At 32.2% G+C, this 20,688-nt stretch overlaps 2 protein-coding genes across 2 annotated transcripts; both read right to left on the bottom strand.

Annotated features, from left to right (window-relative positions):
* Positions 1–2,453: 2,453 nt before the first annotated feature.
* On the bottom strand, positions 2,454–8,931 carry LOC146535171 (uncharacterized). Its single transcript, XM_085191772.1, has 12 exons — positions 8,665–8,931; positions 7,450–7,656; positions 6,707–6,838; positions 6,166–6,327; positions 5,863–6,053; positions 5,329–5,435; positions 4,777–4,908; positions 4,423–4,528; positions 3,830–4,025; positions 3,492–3,638; positions 3,069–3,229; positions 2,454–2,727 (listed from the first exon to the last, which is right to left on the bottom strand). The coding sequence occupies exons 1-12, from the start codon at positions 8,741–8,743 to the stop codon at positions 2,530–2,532; spliced, it is 1,818 nt and encodes a 605-aa protein (XP_085047898.1). The 5' UTR covers positions 8,744–8,931; the 3' UTR covers positions 2,454–2,529.
* Positions 8,932–12,303: 3,372 nt separating this feature from the next.
* LOC146535172 (uncharacterized) lies at positions 12,304–14,427 on the bottom strand. Its single transcript, XM_085191140.1, has 4 exons — positions 13,981–14,427; positions 13,305–13,400; positions 12,774–12,930; positions 12,304–12,476 (listed from the first exon to the last, which is right to left on the bottom strand). Exons 1-4 carry the CDS (start codon positions 14,425–14,427, stop codon positions 12,304–12,306), a joined length of 873 nt encoding a protein of 290 aa, XP_085047266.1.
* Between the last annotated feature and the right edge of the window lie 6,261 nt (positions 14,428–20,688).

Consider the following 20,688-nt stretch of genomic DNA (forward strand, 5'->3'; position numbering starts at 1 on the left):
TAATATAATAAATAGTATATTTCAGTTAATGCCTTTAAAATAAGTTGACTGGATTCAATAAGTTTCAAAAAAATTATAAATACTAGCTACAAGTACATAGTAAAAAGTAAAGTTGAGTTTCCATGCAAACCTAAAGGACCTTTTGAACCTAAAAATTCTTAAAGAGAAATATAATAACAATATAAATAAATATATACATTATCATTATTTCTTAGCAAAACTACATATAAATACAAAAACTAATATCAAAAATAAAGATAGAGCAGAAAGTTCCGTCCGACCGGCCACCCTTCGGGTAAGTCATCCGGTAAATAACAATGCAAATTGAAGGTTTCTAAATATACGATGGAGAAACAGATACGAAAATAATATTTTATAGATACTAGTCGATGCCCGCAATTTTGTTGGCGTGTACTTTAAGACGTAAAATGGAAAATATTGTTTTCTCTTTCTATAGGAATATAGAGAAATCCATTCTCTTGTTTCTCTGTCACGTAGGGACCCGTATTATCTATATATATAAAAGGACTTGTCCTCACTGACTGAGGTAAGACGCACGCACAGCCGTAACCGCTGTGCGTAGAAACGTTAAATTTGGACAAAAGTTTACTTTCGTAATCTGGACATCCACTAAGAAGGGATTTTGAAAAATTTCAACCCTAAAGGGGTGAAATAGGGGTTCAAAGTTTGTATGGAAAAAATTTTAAATTGGCACTGATTTTTCTAAAATTTGAAATTTAGATTTTTAAAAGTATTTAATTGAACACGTGTTTCATCATTTTCTAGAATTCTCCCCCTAAGGGTGCAAATAAGGGGTTGAAAGTTTGTATAGGTTTTTTTGAAATCGTCACCAATTTTTATAAAATTTGAAATTCAGACTCTTAAACGTATATAATTAAACATATGTTTCATGGTTTTCTAGAATTCACCCCCTAAGGGTGCAAATAAGGGGTTGAAAGTTTGTATGGAAAAATTCTTAAATCGCCACCGATTTTTATAAAATTTGATATTTTGACTCTTAAAATATTTAATTGAACATGTGTTTCATGGATTTCTAGAATTCACCCCCTAAGGGTGCAAATAAGGGGTTGAAAGTTTGTATGGAAAAATCTTTAAATCGCCACCGATTTTTATAAAATTTGAAATTTAGACTCTTAAAATTATTTCATTGAACATAAGTTTCGTGGTTTATTTTAATTCATCCCCTAGGGGTGTAAATAAGGGGTTGAAAGTTTATATAGAAAAATCTTTAAATCGCCACTGATTTTTATAAAATTTGAAATTGAGACTCTTAAAAATATTTTATTGAACACGTGTTTCAAAGTTTATTAGAATTCACCCCTAAGCAATAAGCAAGCGAAGCTGCGCGCGTCCGCTAGTATAATATAGAACTATAATAGTAGAGAGACTATAATAGTAGAGTAAGTGAGTTTTACACAAGTATATTTAAATAGATATTGGATGTAAATGAGAGAGGTCTTACTAGCAATAGTATGAAAAGTACAATAAATATAGTTTTATGGCCATTGACACTGACAGTGTCTTATTGCACTGGTGATTTTTCCCACTGGCTTATTTTTAGTAAAATAAAGTGCAGCGTTGAGTTTCAAGTGAAAGCGGAAAGTGAAGTGTCTTGACACTAGTCTTTCTATGCCTACAGGCTGTTTCAATAACTGGAAATTGCATACATGAGCTCGATCGATTCGACGAAAGATGTAGAAGTTAGGACAAATATTTGATTATATATAAACTAAGATGCATTTACATTAGAGACTAACTAACAGAGTTCACGAACTTACTACGTATTACTATACGTACAACCTCCTAACTGATTAAAATATCCTATAATTTTTTTACAAACAAAATATTTTTTTATCAAGAGAAAAATATGTCATTCAGATTTTTTTGATAGTCTCTTATAGTATTTAAAAGAAAACATTTAAAACAAAGTAGTAAGATTTATTACAAGCCTCTGGCGAGGGAACTTTTCGTTTATCTTTATGCAAAGTGAAATAGTGGAACGAGGGCTGTTCAAATTCTATTGAAACAATCATGGAATTGAATTCAATAGAACATTTGAAAAGTAATCTTAATTAAATTTTAAATGAAACCCCGCGATTTCTGTCACTGTGCTGGAGAGATATTGTGCTCTGTGGTATTGTGGTAGGTCGGTAGTTATTTCTGTATCTAATTCTAATTCTATATATTTTTTATTGAGTAGCGGAACTAAACTCTCTCTGCTTTGCTTTGTTACCTGAAAGAGGAAAATGAAAATGTATCAGGATTTACCACTGTGTGGACGGAGAATGCTCGAGATGAGAGGAGTGGTTGAGGTGGGCGCTCAGGGCGGTAGTGAGTTCTACCTCCATCCCTTTCATTTCCGACATGCTTAAAAATAAATCAATAATATGTTGAATGAAATGTGAGAAATGAACTAAAAAAAAATACATATATTTTTCATTAAACTTTTTTTATAAGACTCAATTTTAAGTTTCAAAATTTCAGCTTAAACTAATTACAATCAACGATTTAAAAATGTAAGGCAAGCAAAACAGCAAACACTATAGAGTAGATAACAAACATAAGTTTATCTATCGCCTCAGCTAGCTCCATGGTCTCATTGTGCTCAGGGTTGTCACTTTGCATTTCTTCGACGTCACCGCTTCGTGGTGGCACGACCGTGTCGTCCTCGCGACACTCGTCTATGGTTTCGTATATTTGACATACCTGAGAAATAATTGAATGTTAGTTTCAAATAACTTTATTAAAATTTTATTATTTAACAAATCAAGGGCAAACATACTTTAAATATCATTCTTTTGGTTCTATTATACATTGATAAATTCTCCAAATAATAGGATTTCTCGCATATCTTCTTCCATGAACAAATTAATTATTTTTTGGAGAAAGGAGTGTCTTAACATTAGGTCCCCTTTGCTAACCCTGCTGTGTGCAGGATACAGCGTGAAGCTGATCTGATTTTTTTTTATCTTCCATATCTGTACATGGAAGCGAGCCATCAGAAAAAAATATATTAAATGTTATTAATTGATAATAAAAAGCAGTACCTTCAAGGGTGGTAAGCAAAACAAAGCACGAAACCACTGTGCAGTTAATATGTTCTGAATAGCGATTGTCTTGCACAGGCTCTTGGCTAATGACGTCATTAGCACCACGTGGACAATGAGGGCCAGAAGCACTCCTCCCAACACAACCACGTACAGCACCACTGAAAAGAAAATTATTTCATTATTACTCCATTGATCTTTTCCCCACTTTCTGCCAGTTTCTGAAGGAAATATGAAATATTTCATTTCGTATTAGAAATAAAACATCTGTAGGTACATATATCAACCATTCCATGAAAATTAAAATGAAGACTATAATATTATAGTCTGTCTGGTATGGCTATATAAATTTATTGTATAATTGATTTAATTGCAGTTAATTATTTTTCATATTTAATAAATGTGATCATAAATAATACTCACATATAGTAGGCACGGTGTGACAAGGTATCAAATAGTCAATGAAGCACATTCCCATACAAATAACGACGGTGCAATACGAGTAAAACCAAACTCTATTCATATTAAGGGGTTCACTCCAAAAGGAAAGTAAAACAAACGTCACGAGAGCTAAAAGAGAAATATTTGCAATGTTAGGACCATAATGACGAAATATTTGAAATTATATCCATATGTCCATTGTGAGTTACGACTTATTTTTTTATTTAAAAAGTTAAGAATAGTCCAAATAATAAATAAATTTTTGCTGCTTACCTCGCCAAAACAGGCAAAAATTGTGGAATAAAAAATAAACATTCTACCTAATAGCGGAGTATAAAAAACAATATTATAAGCGGTTGCACGACGTTTCAATTTGACATCAATGACGAATCTGTCACTTTGCCTGGTGCTGTTGTCGACAGCGCTGTAGACGCTGTTCCAAGTTGTGGCGTTCAACACATACTGTTCTGATACAAGTTCCCATTCGTTCTGGACCACCTCATCTATATCTGCAAACTGAAATATTTCAAATATAATATCTATGATAATGTTTAAGATATTAAATAGTATGATTACAATTAAATGGTATACTAATTAGAGGGGCACAAGCTTGCGATTGTAAAGCGACGGTTATGGGTTCAATTTTCACTCGAGGGAATGAAATATTTAATATGTTCATTTCTTCGCTCTGGCAACATGGCAAAGCGCGGCGTTGAGTTTCACCACGGAGCACACAATGCCATGAGTGTTTTAACACTAGGTTCCTATATTCCCTCTGCCTATATGTGCGGGATAGAAAGCGTGAAGCTAAAAAGTAATAATAGTTTCTTCTAACGATTGGGGGTTCAAATTCCCATCAATTAATGCTCAAATAAACATAAATAGAAGTAAATAATGAAAATCCTAAGCTTACTATTCTCATTATATTACTTTTAGGATCGATCTTTTTCAACAGTATATGTTCGTGGACCTGCCAGGGCTCTATGATTATTGCACACTCGTATTCGTCGCGAGGCCACCTGTTTTAATAAAGCAGAATATATTATTTTTATAGCAAATATGACTTTTTTGTAAATCAATTTTTTAATAATCTTAATACTGCTGAAAATAACTTTATGATCTCCCACATATAGCCATGTGGTTAGAGAGAAACTATTGTTAAGATACTCAGTTCTCTTCTTTGGGAAATTTTCTTTCTAATTATATCACTATTTAAATTTTGTTTTGTGTATAGTTGTTTTAGTTAAATAAACAATAACAAACTTACTTCGTCATAGTATTGATAACGTCGTAGCACCACGTGTTGACCGCAGTCTGCATGTGCAGGGTGGCTTCCCCACTATTCACCATCGTGATAAGCTCCGGGTTCTTAGAATTTAATAGAGATATACTATCTGAGCTGTAATACAAAGTTACATTTAATGTAGTGCCAAACCAACCAAATCTCCAATAATTAAAAATTCCAAATTATAATCCTCTGCGGGTTTGGTGTAAATACAGAAGAGTAGGAAGAAGGAACCTAGTGACAAGAAACTCCGTTCTCCATGCACCGCCCAAATGTCTCAATATCTTATTGTTTAGAAAACAAATTGAGCCTACAACCGGCATCATCAAAGCCACCACGGAACTATGGGGAATTAACACAATAAAAAGATAACGTAAATGTTTCTATTGAGAGAGAAAAGGTAAATACATAGTTTAAGTTAGATTTCTGAAGTCACAGTTAAAATTTAACAATACAAATCTAAGTATATGTAGATTACTATCCTCATACAATTCCTTTGTGACAAAAGTAGCATTGTGCCGAAATAGCACTTACTTGAAAACAGATAATGCTGGACTCCATATTTGGCCTTGTCGAAATGTGAGATAAGTGGTGCCGTTGAATTTACTAGGATTCCACGCCATACTGTCGTCAGTCCATTTCTAATAATAATATTTCAAAGCCTTTATTTCTATTTTTAAATTAAAACTGCTTTTTATGAGATATATCCTGCATGCAAAAGGGTAGGCAGAGGGAGCCAAGTATTAAAACAATGCCAACATACCGCCGAATTCTAGGGGCATTGCGTGACCTCAACACCTCGCTTGACCCCAACACCAGAGCGAAGAAAAGAAAATATTAAACATTTTATTTTCTAGAGTGAGAATCGACTCCATTACCTGTCACGTTTACAGTCACAGGCTGGCGCCACTGCCTTACGATTGGCCTCAGAAATTAATTGAAAATAGAATTAATTATAACTAAATCGTTCCGAGTGGGGGAACCCATTCCTGTGAGTTGAACCCATCACAATCTTAATAGTCAGTCGTCCCCAGACTGCGAAAAGATAGCTTCTTGCTTAGTACTTACTCTGACTAATGATATTCCTGTAGTTAGCTTGGCACTAAACGCATTATACGAAACGCTTGTAATTTTAATTCCTATATCAACGGGTAATTTTGGTCTGGGTGGAACATAAGGATTTTTGTTGTATAGCAAAGTTCTTCTTAATTTGTCCGAGTTCGAGATCTGTGGTTCAATTGCCTTGGAACTTGGAGTTACTGGAATTTTGATAAAAGTAAGAAATAAGGAGCAAATATATCTTTTATTAGGTATACAGCTAATAAATATACATTTTAAGATACCATTAGAATTAATTAAAGTTTTTCTCACCATAGGAACCATTGCTTGACGGTATCGGACAATCGTATAGGAACTTAGCCTCTACACCATTCCATGCGGCAAAACTGAAATAGTTTACCTCGATCGGGAACATATCTTGATACGTCAATATTGGCATGACTTCACCTTCTCGTCCAAATTCAATAAGTCCATCTAAATGTGAAACATATGAATAACATTACATTACATTTCAATTAAATTAATTAGAGACCAGTTGTCACGTAGGGGCACAAGCGTGTGACTGTAAGAGCGACAGGTTGTGCGTTCGATTCCCATTCGAGGAAACTAAATATTTAACATTTGCATTTCTTCGCTTTGGTGTCGAGGTTCGCTGAGTTCCTCCATTCAACACACAATGAGTTCAGAATTCGGTAGAATAAAAAAATGTATGCAAATATGTGCATATATTTTTATTAATTACATTCTTTCTTAAATATAATACTTAAATACTTTGTTTTTATTTTTACTGTTGCATAGTAGGTACTTAAAAAATTAGATAGCTAACATACAATTACACAATTGTATGTATTACCTTCAGTAATTTTGATGTAGAATGCTCTAAACTCGATAGGAGATAGTATGCCGACAGTTTTTGCAGAAGCTCTTGCGTTTCTCTTTAAGTTACCCCTTAGTTCTGTAAACTTGTTGCCTCCTCCACCTACAACTAAAAGTGTACAAAAATTACATCAACTTTTTTTTTTTTTCATATCCATATAATATTTGGAAGACTAATTTCGTTTAATTTTTATGAACTCCATATTTTCTTTGGGAACACTATTTCTTTGTACACTGATTTTAAAACACCAAAAACTTTTTGTTTTTTTGTTTAAATTTTTTTTTGTTTAATAGAAGTAAAATAATATATCAGCCAGTGCTACCAATTAATATTATGAAATACCATGAATAGTATTAATCCACAGCGTATGCACAAGCGTGCGAATGTAAGCGCGACAGCTGTAAGTTTGAATACCACTCGGAGGAATTAAAATATTTAATATTTTCATTTCAGCGCTCTGGTAATGAAGTTAAACAACATTAGGTTCCCAGGTTTCCTTTGCCTACCCTGCTATGTATGGGTAACAGCGTTAAGTTACAAAAAGTGCTGTCAAAATGGTTACTAAGGTATACCAAGCAATGTCTTTAAGTTATCTATTATAATTCCTTCCACAGCGGTTATATTCAATTCGGATCCTCTATCATACTCCATTCTTCAATAGTGTATATTCACGTTAAAATAAATTTTCTTTATTTAAGTTATATATTTTAAAATCTTACCAAATTCGTAAACAGAGACTGTAGAATCCGGCTTAGCGACAGGAGACAGTAAAATGTGGCCATTACTAGCTGCTAATGTCGCGATATGCATTTCAAATACGATACTGGGATCAGATTTCATCATTTTTCTCTCTTCATTATTCACCGTGTAAAACGTTTCGTAGAAATAACCGTGTTGACAGAGATGTTCCTTACACTGCATTGCCACTGTTAATATATTAATATGTATATGTAATGGCTACATCCCTTTTTATCTTAGTAATTAGTAAAGTTTGTGATCACTTAAATCCGCTTCACGCTGTATCCCGCACACACCAGGGTAGGCAGAGGGAACCTAGTGTTAAGACACTAAGTTCCCCAATTTCTGCCGAATTCTGGAGGCATTGCGTGTTGAGTAGCAGAACGCAACGCCGCGCTTTGCCTCGACACCAGAGCAAAGAAATGGAAATATACACGTAAATAAATATTTCACTTCCTCGAGTGGGGATCGAACCCACAACCGTGGCGTTACAGTCACACCCTTGTGCCGCTGCGTCACGACGGCTTCGAATTTTCTTAACTTGTCGTACAAAAGGCTAGTGATGTAATTATTAATACAATTAAAATACTATTTAAGGAGAAAAAGAATGGGGTATATAAATTCTTGTCCAATTTTTCAACTAAATTAAACTTAAATAAATTAAAACTTTGAAAAATTGTGTCGGCTAACCCACTGAAACTGATCGAGACGTTTTGAATAATTAAAACGAAACGAACGCTCAAGAAAATTTAAGTGGTAGGTAGGTACCTCCACGAGCCAAGATTTGGAAATTATAGAAAACTTCTAGTTGAAAAGTTCAGCTTGAAATAGTTAATCAATTTCAAGTTTCTTTGTTAAATTAGGTAATAAAATTAATTATACAATTTTATGTAAAGAAAAAAAAATTGATTTAGAATTTGTTAGTATTTATTTGATACTTGTTATCGTCGCAATTTTGCTTGCGTGGATTTTATGAAGAGAATAAAAAAGCTGTCTTTTCCCTTTGTTTTCGTAAGAATTTTGAGAAGTCCTCTTAATAGTTTTCTACACTCTCTAACCTACCTGTATCTAAAATTTCAACTTTCTAAGCCAAGTAGTTTCGTATGTATGTTGTCTATGAGTCACTATATAAATAATTTCAATACCCCAATCCACAAACAAATATATGTATATAATAATTTGAGAAAAATACATACTATCATAAGTAAAAGTAAAGTTGCCACACACTAACGTTACCATCCATACATTTATGCACAATAAAGACACCCACATCATTTTGAATAATTAACAGAGAGACACTAGTCACTAGGCACACTAGGCACTTTTTAATTGAAAATATTTCTCTTTTTAAACGCTACAGCTGTAATTAAAGCCACTAGCCAGTAGAATTATTAGTTCAGAAATATACGACACACATGAATGCAGTGTGTGCGTTTCGATGGGCGGACTACCACTGTTTTTATTGTTATTAATAATAATATTACTTGTTGACTTAAATATTAATAACAATATTATATATATTTAGCGTCACAGATATCTCACATATGAGTGACTGTAGTGCGACTGTAAATGTGACAGTCGTGGATTCGATTCCCACTAAAGGGAATCCTGGCTCCGCCACTGTTAATCATTGCCGCAACGCAAGAGAGGTTTGGCAGAATGTAAGGGACGGAAATTATTTAATAGGAACAAAATGATTTAACACTAGATTCTTAGATTCCCTCTGCCTAACCTGCAATTCGCAGACCAAAATAAAAAAACAATATAGTGGTGATAGTGCCGTTGAAAAGAAAATCCCAGAGGAAGTGTAGCCGTGGTTATCGGGGCGGACGCGTGATAAATAATAGCGATGTCATATTGTAGCAAAAATATTTAATTTATTGTACGTATCTTATCCTCAGATAGCGATTTATTTAAAAATTGTGTATTCATTGTTTCGTCTACAATTTATGTAATGCAATATATTTGTTTGGAGTTAAACGAAAATTTGAATGTATAGAAAGTTTTTGTATTGAATTTGAATATATTTTGTAATGTTTGTGTTGTTGTTTTAAATAGAATAAATAAAAGAATTCAGTTTCACTCTGTATCCTGCACACAGCAGGGAAGGTAGAGAAAACCTAGTGTTAAGACACTTAAAATATATTAAAGCATTCTTTATTTCGTACTCATTTTAAAGAAACAGTTTATTGTGTGCTTAAAACTATAATAAACTACACCTATATTAATATTGTAAAGCTGACAAGTTTGTTTGTATGAACGCGCTTATCTCAGAAACTACTGTATCAAAAATAATTTTATCGAGGAATTCTATATAATATACTTGTTTCTATAATATATTTATTACAATACGGAATTATTAACTGCCACAATGATGTTTATTGGCGTAGCGGTACAGTGTTTTACTTACAGTAAACGGAACGCGACGGTACACGGGTTTGACTCCCACTCGTGGGCACTAATTATTATAATTTCCTCGCTCTGGTAACAAGACTTAGCTGTAGGACTGTCTTAACTGTAGGTTCTCTCTGCCTACCGTACTAATGCGGGATAAAACGAAGAGCCAAAATACAAACATACTAAACGAATAATAGAAAACTAGCACAAAAGAGTTTAGGTATAACAGTTTACTTATAGTGAGTAGATATAGTTAGTTTGTAGTGTAATTGGCACTCGGTAATGAAAGTTAGAATCCTAAGTATTTCAGATGCAAACGGTAGAATTAAGCTGATCGGCGTTCGGTAAAGCGTTACAGTCGAACTGTTGATACTCTTGACTGAACGCTTAAAATTTCATCGTCTCTTTGAACAGCTTTGAGCTCTACACATCGGGTAGTGTCAAAGCTTGTGTTTATTAGTATTGGGTACGTCGTAAGGGGACCAAACGATTAGGATCCATCGACTTGGGGGAGGGCGGGGGTACTATATCGAGCAGTGCCACCAGTGGGACTAGAAATTAACGCTAAATTAAAAAAACGTCTAAAAGTAATAAAACATAAAAAATTGTCTAGTTATTTTATTAGCTTCATATGTTATCAAGCAGGAGAAGTGGATAAAAAAAACTTAAGTTATGACACTTCTCCTCTCAGGCTGGTCAATGTTGTTGACATCAGTAAGTCAGTGTTAAACTCAATACTTTGGCTTTTCTTACAGCCAGACAAGAAATTTATGAGAACTGTAAAGACCACCAGAGAGATACCAGTAAAACTCTTGCTTGTACAGTCGTGTGCATAATATCTAATACCTATGTGGAATTTGGCGTCATTGTGTGACATATACCAATTGGTGTATAATATTCTTGTCGAACTATACCAGAGAAACGAAAAGAATTCTATACCCCGAATGAAGGTCATATCCACAATCTTTACGAAGATGTCCCAGTATCCCATCATATATCTAGCAACTCGAAGCAACTTGCAGAAGCTAAAAATTATTTCTTTTATTACAAGTATTGTTTGTTTCATTTACCTTTTCTAAAAGAAATTATATTATTTCTTCTAAAACAAAGGAAAATAAAGATTGATTTATTTGATCCCTTACCATAAAACAAATTGGGAAAAATGATTAAACAAAGTATTACGAAATGAATGGATTCTACGTGGTAATTCGTAAAGCCTTTGAACGTCGTATCGTATATTTATATAACTTTGAATAATGTTTTATATTAAGCTTGAGGATATTTTTGTTTCCATTTCTAATTGTATAAATACGTACAGATTACAAAAACATCTAAAATAAGTAATATATCTCCGGAACTCAGACGCTGTGGAACTGATAATTTTGAGACTTATGTAAATTAAGGTTAAAAATACATTGTATATTCAACAAAGAATATTTTGACATCGATATTCGATTTTCAAGCCTTAAACCTTAGATATTCAGAGCTTTTCGTCAAAAAAGATTTCGTTCCAGTAGGTTCAAATCCAAGAAAATGACATTTTTTTTATCAAATAAACTAAAACATTAATTAGTGATGCGTTTATATTAAGTTTATTCAATAAAGTTTCAAGCTATTTAACAAAATTGTAGTAGTGATGTACCACTATATCGAAATGCCCCGAAATGTGAGATGATTTAAGAATAAAAAAACAAAATATTACAGGTCGGTCAAGAAAAGGAGGCAATCATGTAAATCCCAGGATAAAATGCGTGAGGACGTTAAATTGAATTCAGTTGGGTGAAGTCCCGTAAAATATATAAGAATGAATACATACATATAATAAACAACGTTTTGATATTATATTAATAAATTTTGGATGTGGAATTTAGGTAAATATTAGACATTTGCTTTAACAGTTTTGCCAAGATATTTTGCTAGTAATTAATTATATTAGTTGTGGATTATTTAGCAGGATAGGCAGAGGAAAGCTGGTGTTAAGACACTCTCTTCCCTACTTTTCCTCCAATTTCCTAGACATCGCTAGTTAAGCATTGAGCATCGAGTCTGGAATTCAGTTGGAAAACGGAGAACACAATTTCTTAGCACTAGACTTTCTCTCTTTAAGTTATTAAACATTAATATACAAGCAAAGCAAATTATAACTTATTACAAGAAAAAACTTAGTCGTAATATTTTATATGAAAATCTTTGAAAACACAATTAGGCCGTCAACAAATTGAGTTATCGTCGAAACAATTTGATTTCTAAAATATATTTTAACCAAACGTAAACTTTGTAACTTAGTTTATCATTGTTAAAAGTTTAAATATTTGTATTGAAATAAATAATATTTATTTATCTATATCATTTTTCGTGCAAGAATTTCATATTTATTAAGTGAATAACAAAACCATACTAAAATAGTTGATAAATTTTTCCTAAATACTTAATTTTAATTACATTTTTTTATCAGAAAATCCAAATTGTAGGATCACGATGTTATAAACATTAAAAAGATCTATGTATTTCAAGGGTAGAACTGCGTCAATAGTAAAAAATCCACAGGCTGTCATCTTGTTGAACCTTACTTTGTTAATCCTTCTTACATTTTTGAAAAGCTTTTTGAGCTCTGAAAAAAAATATATTATCTTAAATATACTTAACTTTTTCATACACAAAGAAAAAAAATTAAGGCCAGTCGTGGCCCAGGGGTACAAGCGTGCGACTGTCGCGTCAGGCTATGGGTTCGATTACCAGTCGAGGAAACGAAATATCAAATATTTTCCTTTTTTCGCTTTACTGAACGAAGCAAAGTGGGCTTTGAGTAGCGCCAACACGCAATACACTTGGTTTCCAGGTTCCCCCTAACTTCCCGGCTATGTGCGGGATACAGCATGAAATTAAAAAAAAAACTTGTTCTACTCACCTGTATGATTATTGTGAATTAATTGTAATAGACATTTTCTTTCAGCTTCAACAATATTTATGTAAAATATTTGGCACTCTTTGATACAAAGAACAATTAGTAGAATATTTTTAAAAATCCAAAGCACTACATAAAATTCTGTGAGCACACTTACAGTCTGAAAAAAATACTAAATAAAAAAATTAATTAAATAAACAAGTCAGTTGTAGCGCAGGGACACAAACTTGCGATTGTATACGCAACAAGTTGTGGGTTCGATTCCTGCTCGAGGAAATCAAATATTTAATATTTTCATATTCTTCACTTTGGTGTCAAGGCAGTGGAAGATGGAATTCGGCTGAAAGTGGAGAATTTAATGTCTTAACACTAAGACCTATTTGCCTGCCGTCCAGTGTGCATGATACAGGGCAACTTCATAAAATGTTGAACTGAAATCGCTTTTAATCTTCTAAGTAAAAGTGAGTTAGAATGGAGTGTTTTAACAATGTTTTATGTCTACCCGGTTTTTAATTTAATCTAGAGTCAACTTACCGACTTGGTTAAGAACAAATTAAGTTTTGCTAAGTCTAAGCAAATCTGTGTGTAAATCAATGTATGGAAAAATGTATCTGCTACCTGCAGGAGCAACTGTAACAGATGTAATTATAATAACTTAAACTATTAACTAAATTGTTTAAGGAACTATTCGACTTACGAACTTAATAGACTGAGATCCTAGGGCCTACGTCATTTTAGCAAAGCTAAAATTTTGAAGATTATTAAATTAGACGGTATGCATAATTACTGTGGGTGGACTGGTCTAATATTACATATTGTCTAATATGTAATATTAGACCAATAACCCTCAAAATTTCAGATTCGCTAAATTATAAAAAAAAATAAATTTTATACTCACAGACAATTGAAACATATTTTTAAATTTATCGAAACTGTCAATTATATCGATGTAGATACTAAAATATGTTTTGTGATCAATTCCAAGGTTTCTTCTTGGATTGCTATGAACACTATTTTCGGTATACCGTTTAGAAACACGTTGTATGTTACAAATCCACAGCTTAATACACTTATTTATAATATTCATGTAGCGAGAGGCACAAATAATGTTGACATCATAATATAATAAGGCAAACATATAAAAAGTATGGCGTAAGGTGTTAGTAGACCAAATATTATCAATATACGATGAAAACGACACACTTATTACAATATATGAGACAAAAAGAATAAAGAAAATGATCCAATTAAAAATTTCCCATCTTTTAAAGTCATTATTCGATTTTTTAAAGATTTTCATAATTTTTTGGATGTTAAGAATGAGTTCGATATAAAGCTTACTACTGTAAATGTTATTAAGATATAGAATAAGACATTCAATAATGTAAATAATGTGATCTACAATCAATGAATAATAGATGGAAACACTCAAAATTTTAATGAAATTCCGTTCCAATTCCAAATGAAAGCAGAAGGCAAGAATTATAAGACACGCAGATAGTACAGAACAACATATATATATGTAACTTTTTGTGTGTATGAAGTTATTACGAATAGTATATTTAGATACGAAATAAATATTTTGTAGTAAATTTAAAGGTAATAGAGCTTTTTTGAAATTTTCATCTATATAATTATTAGTTTCAATTAGAGCCATTTTCACGAACAAATTGCTTCAAACACAACATTGAAATATGAAATATTATCAATAAAAATGGTTTTAATTAAATATGTTTATGTAGAAAGTAATTTGTTAGAAATATTGCTGTTTTGAAAGAAAACATTCGTGTGTATGTTTATTATGAAATGTTTTATTAAGAAACCTTCAACAGCGACCTGCGTCCAGTGAAAAAGCTGGTGATCCACTTACATAAATTCTCGGAAAAAAAATTAGGGAATCTCGGTCTTGAAAATTAGGGAAAGGACTGTCTTAACTCCAGGCTCCCTTTATCAACGCTGCTATGTGTGGAAATATGATGTTTTAAAATATTATATATACATTAGAATAAAGTAAAATTAAACTATTTTATATTTTCAAATATATATTTTCAATCAGGTATATTATTTCCATGGTTTACCTAACCCACCGCTGGGCTGCGGCTATCTATAAACTAAAAAATATACCACTTCTCTATTTTAATTATAGTATATAACTTAAGAGACGTTTTAAGTAAAACTAGAGGAAGATAAAGTCTGAATAAGCGGAAGCTTTAATTGCAAAGTGCAAAAATACCAAATAAATAGTCGGATGAAACGCAGACGTAGCGCTAGCAAACACCAATTTAATTACGTTGCTTATAGTTGCTTATAGCTGACTTCTTTTACTGGGCAGTGGACTGGGGGTTAATTAATACTTTATATTAATAGAGGGCACAACCAATACAATTTAGACGTTACAATTATAATTTAGACGTTACAATTCGTTCAATAATGTAAAATGGAGAGGTAAAGATGTACCTATAAGGTAAACTATGTTTAGCTTCACGCCATATCCTCCTTATACCAAGATTAAGAAGTTATAAGGAACCTTGTGTTAAGCGACCAATTTTCGAAATATTTCATGTGTGAAAATAAACCCATAAACGCCTGGGTCGCTGCACCACGACTGTCTCAAAAATAATAAAATATGTTGAATATTCTACTTTTCCTCTTTCTTCTCCTTTAGCGATGTAGGTAGCTGCACTTTGAGCCACTTACCTCTATATAAGAAATATAGTTTTTCATTTTTGAGTAACGAAATCAAACCCTGTATTCAGCTTAACCAGGTCAGATGGAAAATGTCAATAATTTGATTATAAGGTGATGAGTTACATTACTCAACACGCAATGCCTGGAGAATTCGGCGGAAATTGGGTACGTACAGTAACGGATATATTAATGGGCACGGAGTGTTTTCACACTAGGTTCCCAGCTTCCCGTTGCTTAGTCTATTATGTATGAGAAATAACTAACTGAACTTAAATTTATTCTATAGAAACAGCACCTATTTTCAAAGTAATTTAATAATCAAGATAGGTAAAATAACATGCATTTCAGCAAAGTTGGCAACGATGGAGTTAGTTACGCCGACTAGCGGCAAGTTTGTTGTTGCTAAATGCCTCTGCGGGTTGCGTCGGGAACCTTTCAAACAGTTTACATTTCATCACGAGTGAAGTCGTTGACTGCTTAAGTTCACTTTAGGTAAGCATAGTTTTATATACTGTTTAGTATTTAAATTGTATTTATAAGGTATTTTTTTATAGTATGATGCTAGTTAAATGAAGATTGCGGGCTTTGTATGTACGATTATGGTTATGGATTCGATTCTCATTAGGAGAAATTAGTTCAAGTTCAAGTCGACAAAGCCTAGCTTGAGTACTAACACTCGGTCCGTAATGTTTTCCAAATTAGCATTAAAATAATGAACGGAGTGTATTGTTACCAGGTTTCTATTATCTATACTACTATTGGAGATAAAAAGCTCTACAATTTAACTCATAAGTTCATAGTAACATGTAGCATTATGTTCATATAAAATTACTGTAGATGATTTTACAATGCCATAACGGCGTCTAGATTATTTTCTCTATAAAAATATCGACCATTGTGACGTTAGCGCGACTCTTACTCGATCCATTGACTCCCACACAGCCTTTCATTCGAGATAAGCGTTTCTCTTCTCGAAATTAATTACAGTATTCCTTCCTTATTTTTAATTAAAACTTTTATTTAAATAGTCCGTCCGTAGACTGTAAAGAAACGGTGACGGTTGTCAACTATTTGCATAATGTTTGCTCGGTAAATAATCACAAGATGGCAGACGCAGTCATTTGAGCGGCGAACAAAAGAGTTTGGTGGGATTCGCGTTTTAAAAATGTAGATTTGTTTAAATTTTAAATTTTAAACCATTATTTACTATTTTTCCCTTGGTTTTTATGTAAATGAATAGTTTAACGGCGGGAGAGTTTCGATATTTTTCAACGTTAAAACTTTAGAGGTGTGCTCCGACCGCCTTATTATTAAAATCGGATAAGTTAAGTCTCTTTAACGCTAGAGATGTCTGAATGTTAAATAATAGTTCCATTTAAATGCTCGGTTTCTTTTTTAGATTTTTTTATTTAGCTTTATTTATGGTAATTTTTAATGGAATTCAGATGTATAACTCAACTTGGAGTGGAGACTAAAAATTAAATACATAATAAATCTCGGGTAATGTATTTATTTAACAGTTTAGTTCTAAATAAAATAAAGAAGATTTAGAATGTTATTATAAAATGACTTTCTGAATGGGAACGGAGTGTCTTAACACTAGGTTGTTTGCTATGTACGGGATACAGTGAGAAGCCAAAATAAAACAAATGATTTAAAAGAAAAAACCGATGTATAAGAAAAAAATTGTATACATTCGACCATATTTTAAAAGCCTAGCAAAGTAAAAATGCGAGTATTAATTTGGATTACGTTGTAAGTCCCACGTGTCACCTTTTTCTTCTCTTTGGTTTTGAATTAATTTCATTTTGGTGGAAAAATTTAGTCGAAACGGTGGTATTTTCTTGTTTTGTATTTTTTGTGTGCTGCATGTTGTTTTAAAAGGTTTTGCGGTGGTTAGCTCTAGTTTATAATATGTATTTTTTATGTATAAACCTCTAAAAATTAAACAAAAAAGAGTTTTAAAATTGTTAACTTAAATTTCAGGCCGCGTGGTATAGCGGCACAGTGGTTAACCGTAAACAGGTTCGATTATCACTTGGAGGATTAAATTATATTAATTTCCTCACTGTAATAAAAAACACTCGGGGTTATTAAGAAACACAAATTTTGCCCTGCTATGTGCTGGATACAGAGTGAAGGTGCAAAAAGACTTGTTATATTTGTTTATACACTAAGCAGAGTAGTTAGAAGGAATCTAGTGCTAAAACACTCAAGTCCTCACTTTAATAAGAATTCTTGAGGTATTGCGTGTTGAGAGGCATGACTTAACGCTGCGCTTTTGCCTTTTTACCAGAGTGAAAAAATGAAAATGTCGAATATTTGAATTCATCGAGTGATAATCGAACCCAGAACCGTCGCGTTTACAGTCTCAAATACATATTTATATTGAATAACATTAACAATAATCAATAGATAAATAATATATCTATCTATCTATATAGATTTAAAAACAAAACTCGGTTCTAAAATAATATTACAGGCTTTATATAATAAAACGCAACCTCATTTATATTCATAGTGCGCTTTATAATAAAATTTATATTTAACGTCTCAAGAATCGAAATGACCTATTAATTCGAATACATGGACTGAAATAGCCCTCGCCAAGTACTACGTGCTATAGACTAATAATATTAATGTTAAATATTGAAATATTTCAATTATATTTTACTACGATATTTTATTGAAGTAAATATACTTTATTTTATGTTTTACCTTCAAAATACAAATAATTATTAAAAAAATAACACCGTAACTCCAGAATCTAATTGATATATCTGTGGTTTCAAAAGAAAAAACCTTATACTATTTTCTTGCACCCTTCACCATGGTGGTCGAAGATTTTTTCTGCGTGGTTTTATTCGTTACCAGTACCAACTCGTACACAGCACTCTACTGGTCTACATCAGTCTACTCTAAAGTATATATCTTTATTTTCCTTTTTTTTAAGTGATTATCTCTGTTTAATATTAAAAAGTTTTTATTTGTATTGTTTAATATACACATTATTCAATACATATATCGACATGTTTTGACATAACATTCTCTCTGGCTACTAAAGCTAGCTGTATTATATAAACATAATATAATAATTTTTTATTTAATTTTACTTCTAATATTGAAAAAAAAACTAGTATTTTTTCAATAGCACTATTGGAAGTACTTTGTGATAGCCAATTAAAATAAATACGTCAATATTGTCGACAGCTAGACTATATAATATAATTTTTATAGAGATCATATCAAATTTTCTGACTGTTTTTTATTTTAACCATAGTTGTTGTTGTGGATTAACTGGGTGAAATGCTATGATAAATTTAAGTACCTTTATATTTTATTCATTGTAACACATATTTTAATTGAATTTAAAGGAAAATATAATATAATAGACACAAGAAGAATTTTAGGACGACAGGACGGTTATGGGTTCGATTTCCATTCACAATATCTTAAAAATTGGGCGGAAAATGAGGAACAGAGTGTCTTAACACTAGATTCCTTCTGGCTATGTTATCCAGGAGAAAGAAAAAAAAACGAAAACACCAGTTTCTTATTTAATAGTATTCGAGATGTTGCTATAACATACTGTCAATCTCAACCGAATCTAGAATACAGACATCAAAGGTTGTATTGAATTTCGTTAGTACCCGCAAGACGCCGACCAAAGCGGGCCATTAGGCAGTGGCCGACGCATAAATTATCCGCCCAATTAGTTACATTGACGGCTCATGCCAATTACATATCAGTCTTAGGGTTAGACGGCTTCTGGAGGGGGGGTATTGGGTTCGTATTCTGTTTCTGTGTATGGTGATTGTTAATAGTTTCTGAATAGAATATTTACAGAGGCCCGTTGTAGCCTAGGGGCCTAAGTGTGTGAACGCGACTGGTTGTGGATTCGATTTGCACTAGAAAAATGTATTATTTAATTATATTTCTATTTCTATTTTTTTTGTTCTGGTTTCGTGGCAAGGTGTGGATTTCAGCCACTCAACACGCAATTCCTCCAGAATTCGGCGAAAATGGGAAATGAAGTGACTTAACATTAGGTTCCCTCTGTTTCTCCAGCTGTGTGCGGGCGTAAAGCTGGAGTTGATTTTTTTTTAAATAGAATTTTTTAGGCGATTCCAAGTTAGAAGATTATTGGATATTATTTAATATAGTTTCATATACGTTGCAGTTTTTATATGCGTTCGTTGCATCGATATCGAATAGGGAAGATATTATTATTTGTACGCATAAAATAACTAACAGCATTTGAAGTTTGTAAGGCTAGAATAGTTTTAATGTATATATTTACTGAAATCATACACAAGCATACCTTGCATTTTAAAGTGATATATAAATAACCAAATTATTATGAAGTTTTAACTCATAAATATACTGAAATCAATTATACTTCTATACTAAGAAAATAATCAATACATATATTCTTCTTACATTAGCACACCCCATATGAGATTCTGGTACAATCCGCAAGATTGTGGCGTGGAGCGAGCGATTACTCAGAGGTGGACGCATAAATTATACCAGCAATTAGTTACATTGACCAATTACTGTAAGCTTTGTGTACACAAATATGACATGTAGATTATATTAGATAAAAATAATAGGTTAAATGCAAAACGTATTAGAAAGTAATATATTTGTATACGTTTTAAAGAGAAATTTTAAGTATTTATTCTCATTGAAATTCATTTCAACTTATAGAGATGACATCGTGGCGTAGGGGGGATTGTCCCGGAGTACGTACAGTGGTTCTGGATGTGTTTTGTTCATTTGACGAAAAATTAATATTCTATAAATCTTTTGAAGTATATGAATATTCATTTAATACCTTATAACTGTATTTAGGTAAAATTGGTTGTTTATTTTAGTATGGTTATTTGTGATATCGTATTTAATAGCAAAACAATATTTATATAGAAATACTAGCGACCCCCTTGCGGCTTCGCCCGCTTTTACTACTGCATTATTCATATAATGTATGTTTGCAAAGCACTTAAAATAATGTGAAAATTAATTAAATCTAATGCAACCCGCATTTTCGTAGTTTCAATAAGGATTTTCCAATTGTTTTACTCGACAAGGATTTTTTAGTAGGTACCATAATTTTAAATCTGTGCTACTAATCTTTTCAAGTACTTATTAAAATATATTTAAATGACTATTTTTAGATAGTTAAATTACTATTTTTAAACGGAAGAAATTATTATAGCCTAATTAAATT

This window comes from Heliconius melpomene, chromosome 10, assembly GCF_056956725.1.
Source record: "Heliconius melpomene rosina isolate 202511_hmr_F chromosome 10, ASM5695672v1, whole genome shotgun sequence".
Lineage (NCBI taxonomy): Eukaryota > Metazoa > Arthropoda > Insecta > Lepidoptera > Nymphalidae > Heliconius > Heliconius melpomene.